General features: G+C 38.5%; 1 protein-coding gene across 2 annotated transcripts; it reads right to left on the bottom strand.

Moving 5' to 3' along the window:
• Positions 1–533: 533 nt before the first annotated feature.
• On the bottom strand, positions 534–9,927 carry LOC100702885 (AFG3-like protein 1). 2 transcript variants are annotated; one of them, XM_005467123.4, is made up of 16 exons: positions 9,732–9,927; positions 8,524–8,614; positions 8,203–8,318; positions 7,917–8,066; positions 7,736–7,810; positions 7,019–7,143; positions 6,656–6,929; positions 6,374–6,511; positions 5,998–6,151; positions 5,807–5,914; positions 3,490–3,615; positions 3,250–3,360; positions 2,896–3,011; positions 2,598–2,798; positions 2,214–2,408; positions 534–2,033 (listed from the first exon to the last, which is right to left on the bottom strand). In XM_005467123.4, exons 1-16 carry the CDS (start codon positions 9,846–9,848, stop codon positions 1,806–1,808), a joined length of 2,325 nt encoding a protein of 774 aa, XP_005467180.1. In that variant the 5' UTR covers positions 9,849–9,927; the 3' UTR covers positions 534–1,805. The 2 variants fall into 2 exon arrangements, with proteins under 2 accessions (XP_005467180.1, XP_013125207.1); XM_013269753.3 differs by lacking the exon at positions 534–2,033 and having other exon boundaries at positions 2,228–2,319.
• Positions 9,928–10,184: the final 257 nt, after the last annotated feature.

Here is a 10,184-nt window from a genome sequence, read left to right as displayed (position 1 = left end):
CCATTCTATATTGTATGGTACAAGTTGCAATCGCTTGATTTCATATCAGTCTTTCACTACAAATGTAGTATGTGCAAATAAATATGCACATCTCTTATGTTCACTGCAGACAATGTGCTCTATAAATAGCAAGGAAACTATGGCAACCGCCAAACCCAGTCTGAGATGGCTGTTCTGTTAAAGTTTTGTGATGCAGTGTATTTCACTAGCTGTGCCCACGTCCTCATTTTAGGTTTGACAGCGTTTTAGTAGGTAAAAGTGAATGCTTTGACATGAATTGAGCTGCGGTTTGGGGAAGGCCTCGAAGGGGACTGGCAACGGCTCCCGGGCCTGGCAGATCCCCATGTACTAAATAGAAGTGAAGAAGTTAAAGAATAGAGAACAAGGAGGGAGGGAGGGTGGGGCACGTAAACGAGAATGATCAGCTTGCAGAACTGGGGGAACCTATATAGATGACAGCCGGAAGGAGCGTGTTTGGAGGCGTGGTCCTGCTCCTGAAATTCCGATATATAATCTCCAATTAAATTCAAACAGAAATTTTAAACTTTATTTCACCATCCTGGGATCTCCAAAGAATTTGAATAATCATTATTATTAAAATTATTATAGTACCAATGTAGCGCTGGCTTACCATTAATGGGAATCCTGGCTAAAAGTGCAAAAGTACCCACTCTACTCATATTGCAACACACAGGTTCAAGTAATGATTGGTATATATTAGTGTACATATTTGTATATAATAGTACAATAGTTACAAAAATACTATCTACCCAGCAGAGGAGCAGCTGGCATAGAAATGTAACAGTAGATGACAGAGTGTAGACAGGAAGTAGGAAAAAATAAAACAAAATACACAACTGACACAGAGTGATTTCCTGAATAACAGCAAAGTTCATGTTTTTACAGTACCAAACAAATACTTTAGTGTTCATATTACTTTAAGCTGTTGCTAATTTCCTTTATCCTCATTAAATGTGATAAAAGCATAGTTTTGAAAGAATAAAAGGACAAAAATCTTTCTTAATCACTACTTTGACCAGTGAACTATGCAGGCGATATTTTCATATATTCTAAGGGACAGTTTGTAACACAGAGACAAGAAGAACAATATGACCCATACTGAGCTAAACTTTCCCAGAGCTAATCCGAAGTTCTTATATCTACATAAATGTTTACCCTTATTATTATGAGACACTGGAAAGGAAAACATAGCCTCAAGTACATTTGATTAGCTAACATTTGCTGGACTGTATGCGCAGAGAGAAAGCTACAAAACATTGACTGATTTCTAATTACCTTTACTGATAAATATACGCAGACTCCAAGGAAAACAACATCTGCAAAAGGATTGAAATATAAAATAATCAACAATCAAATAGATCTGAAATTTAAACATGTGGCAAATAATAGGATAGAATAGAAAACTGTATGAAAATACAAGCCTCAAAATAAAACTTAACACATGGTTCCTGCTGCTGATAAGAACATAGCATGATGGCTTATTCCCTTCTAATAATTATATAATAACATTCTCTTCTAATTATTGATGGTATGTTTTGTTAGTATTATTGCACTTAGGGACTTCCACAGAGTGGAGAAAAAGAAACATAAGGCAACTGCAGCAAAAAAGTGCACTTTTACATAAAAACTACAATGAAAAAAATTGCAGATTGCACAAAAACCTGGGCAACACATCACCATCTTTTGTCCTGAGGTTGTCAGTCACATGAACCACTAACAGACCTCTGACAAACTGCAGTCCGGACCAGATGATGCCGCACATGAGAGACAACCTTAAAGACAACCTACAGGTAAAGGGCTGATGTGTTTTGCCGATTCTGCAGGTGTTTTTTATCTCCTTTGTTGTTTTGCCAGTCTGTTAGTCCTTCAGGTAGAAAAGTGTCTTCTTTAGATTTCTCCAAGCCATCAACAAACTTTTGATATGAGGACTTCTCTTGAAAGGGGCGAGGTCCTAGCAGTTCCACCATGTCAGCCCTGTCTAGAATCTCTTGGTCTAGAAGATGCTTTGCCACCTGCATTACATGACCAAAAGGAAACATCGAGCTTTGAGGTCATTAAAATACACATTTTTTTTCATACTCCAAATATATGACAGTTTTGAAAAATGCTCAGCACAAATGAAAATCCATTTGCAGCATCACACTCTGCAAATGTCTCGGAAGCGCTTACTACAAATTTTAAAAAGTTCGCACCTTCTCCACCATTTCCTTCTTGTCAAGTATGAGCTCAAGTGTTCGTTGGAAGGCAGCGTCTATGAGTGAGCGAACTTCCTGGTCTATAAGCTGGGCTGTAGATTCACTGAAAGGTTTGTCAGTTATAAGGCTGCCCCATTGCGGTAGGTCAAAAGAAACCTGACCCACCGCCCCATTCATTCCAAACTGTACAATCTAAAATATGAAGAGAAGAAGAATATGAAGACTGGAACAGAAATCTATAATCAATAACAATCATAAATTATTCTCTATGAATCATTTTAACTCCATGGATGGTTATGCTTTAATTTTTTTGTGGGACAAAATATGGTTTGGTTACATCTAAACTTCTACGATAAACCTGTTCTGCAGTGAGGCGAGTACCTGTGCATAGGCAGACTGTGTGACTTTCCTGAGATCATCTTGTGCCCTGGTGGTGATTTGATGAAAGAAAACCTGCTCAGCCACTCGACCACCCAGCATCATGCACATTCTGTCAAACAGCTGCTCCTGTGTGAATAGGTACTGCTCTTTAGGTAGATACTGTGCGTAGCCCAAACCTGTCCCTCTGGGAACAAGTGACACCTGGTGGAGTACATTATAATGATGAATCTATAACCAGCTAATCATTATAATTATTACAGGATTATTGCAGAGGGAGAGCAAGAAATGTAAAGAATACCTTAAAAAGTGGGTCTGCATGTTCAAGAAACCACCCAGTGACAGCATGCCCAGCTTCATGATATGCCAGAGTAGTTTTTTCTGGAAGTTGCAGAACCTGAGATCTTTTCTCTAGACCTGAGAACATGACAGATATCTTAAAAAATGCTTAAATCATAATATTAACATCAGTTAATGGATTGACATAAAATAACACATAAGCTCTATATTTTGACACCACTGCTTTTATAACTCAGTTGTATTGTATTGTCATTGTATTTATGTAATCAATAAAGTGGTTAGGGAAAGATTCACATAAATACTGTCAGTTTCTTTTGGTTCATTTTGAAGTGCATAATTTTGGTGTTTGACTTACCTCCAACAACCCTTTCAACTGCCCACTCAAAGTGTTTGCTACTGACATACTGGCTGAGATGACGTGCAGCTATTAGCGCTGCCTCATTACACACATTTGCAATGTCAGCCCCTTAGACACACACAGAGAAGCCACAAATAGGTTAGACTGTGATGAAATTAAAGCAGAAGCCGCTGAAACTGTATGATTTTCTTTTTTAGATTTGTTGGGTATTCAGTGATCATGATCTTTTACTCCCACCAGTAAAATCTGGAGTTAAAGCAGCAAGATTCCTGGCCAGCGTCTCTACATCTACACTGGAGTCCAACTTCAGAGGTCTTAAATGCACCTTAAAGATTGATGCCCTGCCTTTCATATCTGGAGGACCTGCAAATAACAAAAAAGAAGACTTTATAGTCTTTATAATTCATTAATAAATCACTCTGCTTCAAGTTCTGTCACATATACAGTACTGTGCAAAAGTCTCATTCCTTAATTCCTTTATATTTTGTTTTCATTGAGCTAGATGTTTCTAAAGTGATCCTGAGAAATGGTTCTTCAGGCTTTCGAGCAAAGACCTGACACAGGACCAGAGATGCATTTGGTCCTTCAATTAATCTGCTGTTCACCAAAGCCTCATTAAAAATGGTTTAAGTGGAAGGGTGGCTTTCAAGAAGCAATTCTAAAGGAAGAGCAACCGGATGAACAGGCTGAGGTATGTCAAATTATGCAAGAATTGGACTCAAAATGAAGTACTGAATCCAAATTTAAAAATTTTAGTTTAAAGGCTCATCAATATGTATGGAGTAGCTCATAAGAGAGCCTGCCCAGATCCTGAAGATCAACATTATTGAACCAGAGTGGGATCATTTTGATAGAGTAGAGAACAAAAGGAGCCAACATCTGAAAATAACTTTGATTGTCCTTCAAGAAGCCTACTCCTGAAGACTACTTAGACTGCATGCCAAATATCCTTGGGCAAGATACTAACCCCATGTTTGCCAGAGGGCCCGGTGACGCCAGTGTCCGGCAGCCTCGCCTCTGTCAGTGCGCCCCAGGGCAGCTGTGGCTACAACGTAGCTTTCCATTGCCAGTGTGTGAATGTGTGCGTGAATGGGTGAATGACTGAATGTAGTGTAAAGCGCTTTGGGGTCCTTAGGGACTGAGTAAAGCGCTATACAAATGCAGGCCATTTACCATTTTAAAGAAATTATGGGAAAGTTGCCTGAGAGAGTTAAGGCTATGTTGAAGAATAAAGGTGGTCATATCAATGAATGTACTTGAATGTTTTTACCTAATATACTGTATTTCCATGTATGTTTGAAAATGCTTCAATAAATTACTGCAAAATAAAAAGAATCGAGAGGCGGCTCAAATTTTTTTTGCAAAGTGCTGTGCAAACAAAAAGCTTATAGAGCTGATGCTGACAATTACTCAGTCTTCTGCTGCATTACACATGCACAATTAGCAACTGCAAAAATAGTTCACTGAAACCATACCAGCATGAAAAAGTGGTAAATCTTGTTTGTAGAAACTTTAAAATGACACTTTCTTTTAGAGGTTTATATTCGGTTGAAAGGCAGAGCAAATTCTAAAACAACAATGGATTGACTTAAAAGTTTCAGTACAGAAGCATTAACTCTTACTGGAGGAGAAATGTTTGAATTCGCATTTAAAGCCATGAATTCAGCGTCATTTATTTTACCATTTAAAAACCCTTTGTCATATGTCAGCATCCAGGAAAGGACCCAATACAAGTCCTAAGGCAGTGGCCAAACTTGTGGCTTGTTGGAATACCAAGTTACATAACTAATTGCTCATTAAACCAATTAGAAATGTGAACTTTTTCAGCACTCCCATCTTTCTGTCATCTGTTTACATAAGACAATATACACAGACAGAAGGACAGGGAACAGAGAATAACAGGGAAATGAGGAGCAACATATCCCATCCCTCGTGTTGGCCTCCAGTTACCTAATCTGTCCTTCATAGAAAAACAGCTCTCTCATTATGATCTTGTTTTCTTTGTCAGAGAAAAGTGGTCTGGCCACCCACCCTGTAGTCCTGGTGTTAGGAAAATTAGATCTTAGCAGGCAGGAAATATCAAATTAACCAAAGATAAAAGCAAACATTATGCAACACATGCTTTTAATGACATAAGACATAAACAGGCAAGAAGAAACATACAGTAAGTACAACATATGAGGCTCAATAATGTCAAACGTAACACCTCACCTAAAGCAGGGAAAGTATAACAAAGTTAAATCTGGGTCTGCATGCACACCATCTGGGTCTGCATGCACACCAGAGCCAGTGAATCACATGTGGAATGGTAAACTGCTACAGGGAAACAGAAATCCAAAAGAAAATAAACTTAATCACAGCAAAAGTAAAAGTGAGCTTGGTGTTGTGGTCAGACACCAATAATCTGAAAATTAACAAAAATTTTAAATGCATCTTCACGAACATAGAAATAATGGTTTTATATTTATAGTTTTCATAAAAGGTAACTGAGTTGCAACAAGAGAGGAGACTGCAGAGGAAGTAGGCAGACCTCAGGTTAATATTTATACTTCACCTATGTATACATGTCGATCAAAGCGTCCAGGCCTCATCAGAGCTGGATCCAGGATATCGGCTCGATTCGTGGCAGCTAAAACCACTATGTTAGCGCTGCTGTTGAATCCTGCAATGATAAAAGCATTTAGAGGACTGACGACTCGTGAAAACATAGCATCAGAAATGTTGACACAAAACATAATTACCCACCATCCATTTCCACAAGCAGCTGGTTGAGGGTGTTCTCGTGCTCGCCCTCGTCACCAAAGTTTTCTTTGCCCCTCTTTCTGCCGATCGCGTCAATCTCATCAATGAAAAGAATGCAAGGAGCATTTTTTCTAGCTGTGGCAAACAAATCTCTTATCTAATAAAACACAGAAAAGATCTATTTATTTCTACTGTTAGAAAATTTTTGACATTGACAAAACACCCAAAAGTAGAAAGGCTTCATCATTTTAATGTGATACAAGAATAAGTAATTCAGTGACCTGCTGTATTTGCAGATATTGTGGTCACACTGCAGCATGTGGCCCATCATTTTGCTTTCAGACTTGTAAAGAGTCCAATCATTCAGCTCCGTACTAACCCTTGCTGGACCCACACCGACAAACATTTCCTGGAACTCCGAGCCGTTGACTGCGATGAAAGGAACGTTGGCCTCTCCTGCAGTGGCCTTAGCTAGCAAAGTCTTCCCATTTCCAGATGGACCCCATAGCACTGCACCCTGTAAACAAGGAAGTTAATTAGATTTCATATATTTTCTATCTTAAGGATTTTTTTGTTCCAGTGAGTACGATCAGAATACAGAAGTAAAGAATTGCTTTATTTTAATAAAAATAATAAATTTCTTTATCAAGAAATGACACACCTTAGGGATTTTAGCACCCAGGTCATGATACTGGTGTGGGCTTTTCAGGAAATTGATAAACTCCAAGATATCTTGTTTGGCCTCCTCACACCCTGCAACATCTTTAAAACGCACACTGACGTTCTTTTTAATTATCCTGGCTTTGGATTCACTTATCCCAAAGAGGCTTTCTCTCCCCCAACCACCAAGTCCTCCTGCCATCGGCCCGTGCCGTGTTGCAAAAAGTAAAAATCCGACCACAAGTAAGATTGGGAGAACACTCAAAAACAGAGTCCTATGGGAAGAGAAAAACCTTAGTTAGGGCATGGATTCTAATAACCTATATATGCAGTGACTTAAAGTGAAGCTGCTGTACTTTCTCACCCATCACTTTCACTGCTGTAGAGCACAGGTACTTTCTGAGTGGAGTCCAGACCCATTTCCTGCTGTGCTAGCTGCAGGTTATGCTCAAATGAGTCTGCGCTGCCAATGTTGAACCACAAATAGTTCTGAAACATAAAGACACCAGCATGTAGTATATGTAGTAAGTATATCTACCTTTACTGTACTTTGACTGACTCTTCATCTGGACTGCGGCCCCTCGGGGGAGGCACACTACCATCATCAGGTGATGGGAGGAAAGAAAATAGCAACACTATTCATAGATAGACTGCATTGTTAGAATAGCAATTGTTCCTCGTGTGATTTTCTCAGTGTAATCAGTCAAATGCCTGCTGCAAATAAAGGTTAGCAAGCTTTATTTAGAAAAAAAAAGCAACTGATAAGGAAAGACAGTGAGAAAATGAAAACGAAAGTAGTTATGTGCCAAATACAAATATGTCGACTGCTGAGATCTGTATTTTAAAACTTATGCTCTTGGAATTTCAGAAAGTAGGTGTGTCTTCTAGCAACAAAAGCAAATGGGAATGCAGTGTGTGAGAAAAAGAAAGATGTTTGTTTTGTTTGTTTATACAGTCATTTTTATCAATATAGTTAAGTACATTTTTGTCGATTTTTCTCATCAGTTTAACAGTAAAAATAAATGCATTTAGTTTGTATAAGACACTGCGATTACACACTGGGACATTTAATGAAACTGACCACTCGTGATGTGTTCACGCCGGGGGCAGGAAATACTTTGACGTACTGTTTGTTGACAACCTCGACATGGCCCACCTGGGAGGAGAGCAGAAGGAATCATTTGTTCACATGGCTGCAAACACAAGCACAGACACACAGGTGTAAGGAAGACACCGTAATTAAAATGATCTCTGCCTCTCACCAAGCCTCTGCTCAAGTAGTGATGCACAAAATCCTTCCAGGAGATCTGGACTCCTGTTTCTCTAAAGTGAAAGTACAAGAAAGCTGAGGCCATGCCTGCTGCACCGGCTGCCAGGTTCTGGACTGTTTTATCATCAAAGGGAAATTCCTCCTGTTAGAAATAGGATAATGAAAAAATATTTTAGTTTACAACTCCTATATAGAATCATTTTAGTAAACTTATTTTGTTATTATTTAGTGACTGAAGACGAGGCAGTTTTTGCCACAATTCTGGCTATGACTCACACCTGAAAGCGTGACCACCAGTATGATTCCCCTCTCTTCCATCGTTTTCGTCTTTGGTCCTTCCCATTATTTGAGTCCTGCCATTCCCTTCCACCAGACTCTTCTTTTATATTTCCATCTGAACAGCAATAATAACACAACTGTTCATTGCAGCAGAGCTGAGAAATACAGGGCTTACAAACTCACTGGGTAAAAAAATTATACACAGTTCAACATATAAAAGTAAACAATTATGTTCTTGACACTGCCCTTAAAGTTTACAGTCTGTGTGCACACTGATTTAGAGTCATTAAAAAGGTAAACAGCACTAAAAGTTGGACTACCTTTTGGCGGTTTCCTTGAGCTAAGTAACCGAGTAACTTGGAAAATGTGTTGATGTAAACCTCCGCATCTTCTTTGGATGAGTGATTTCTTCTGAAATAGGTTAGCAGCGAATTCAGAGTCATCAAAAGCCACGTATAAAAAGAAATGTACATGAAATAGACTCAGTTCAATTAAATTTTATTTATTTACTGCCAAATCACAACAACAGTTGCCTACAATAATACAAAGAAAACAGAGATGTAAACAAACTAACTGAGAGAAAGGATACAGTCTCATGAAGCAGTGACTGTATTCATGTTTTTACATTAAAAAAAAAAAACCTTTTGTTTGCTCACATGTTTAAGGATTACTGCAATCTGATTAAGATCTAGGCACACTGAAATGTGTTGCATATAACCTAATTATATGCAGTCATTGCAACAATGACACTGAACAGCTGCTGCAAAGGTCAAATATTTACTTCATTTTGGCTATCTGCACATATTTAATGTTGATTCAGTTATGTTTATGGTTTGACTAAACTGATTACCATACAGCTGTTTAAATTGTGATTTACTATGAGAGAGCATTTCTCGGTATCAAACATACATAATAGTGCACGCAATAAAACCATTGCTGCAGGTTATGACTCTGGAAAATTCATCTTACACAGCTCAACCATACACATTCACATCCACACAGGTAAAAATAATGATCCCATAGTGGAATACAGGCACCTGTTGGTGACAATTTTCCCCTATACAATTGACTACAGGAAGAAAGAGAATACTATGAATGCGTTTTTAATGGTAGTTAGTAGATTTTATTATGAAGAAGAGACGGGTGAGGCAATTCATCTTCTTAAACAGTTTTAAATATTAAAGGCAACTGGATGGATAAATGAGCGAGAGAGACCATTTCAAAATGAGTATTATGAAACTGAGGAAACTGATTTATAAACTACATTCACGGAACGGACATCGCCTACCGTGAGAGAACAAACAATGCAGGAATGATAAATAAACACTGCTGCAGCTTGCTTGGGGTTTTTTTGGAGTTGACTGCTATATCTGGATTTTAAAAAAAATACCAAAAAACAAACTTTTAACATAATTCCTTGCAAACCATTGTTAGCAAACGCAGGTGACAAAAAACTTGCGTCATCTATCTTTTTTTTAGAAGTGTAGTTAAGCTGATATAAAACAATAACAGTGTTTTTACAACCTACCGACGTGAGAACCACGAAGAGGCGAAAAGTAGATGCAGTAAATCCAGAGGAAAAGTTTCGGCTCAGCGTCCGGGCTCGGTTCCTACAGTAGCCGACAGTCAATGAGAGGAGACTCATCCTGTCAGCCCGACTGACTGACGGACCGACTCACCGTAGAGCCATTAGGAGAGGCACCGGAGGCACGGTGCGTATCACAGTCATCTCGCGAGATTTCGGCTACAGACGCTACAGGTACCATTCTTCCAGCGGGTTCTTATGTAATTTTTTTTTTTTTTTTTTTTTTTTTTTTTTTTGTTAAGCCCAGTTTTAAACGTCGATTTGCACAGAACTATTTCCATTTCTATTTTCTGCGAGTTTTGACTTCCACAAAATGCGTGACAACAAATATCAACAAATAACGTTTTAAAGTAAACTCCACGGCAGCAGTATATTTTTTAACACATGTAAGTAAAA

Source organism: Oreochromis niloticus, linkage group LG1, assembly GCF_001858045.2.
Source record: "Oreochromis niloticus isolate F11D_XX linkage group LG1, O_niloticus_UMD_NMBU, whole genome shotgun sequence".
Classification (NCBI taxonomy): domain Eukaryota; kingdom Metazoa; phylum Chordata; class Actinopteri; order Cichliformes; family Cichlidae; genus Oreochromis; species Oreochromis niloticus.
Note: the sequence above shows the minus strand (reverse complement) of the source record. Positions and strands in the feature narration are given on the sequence as shown.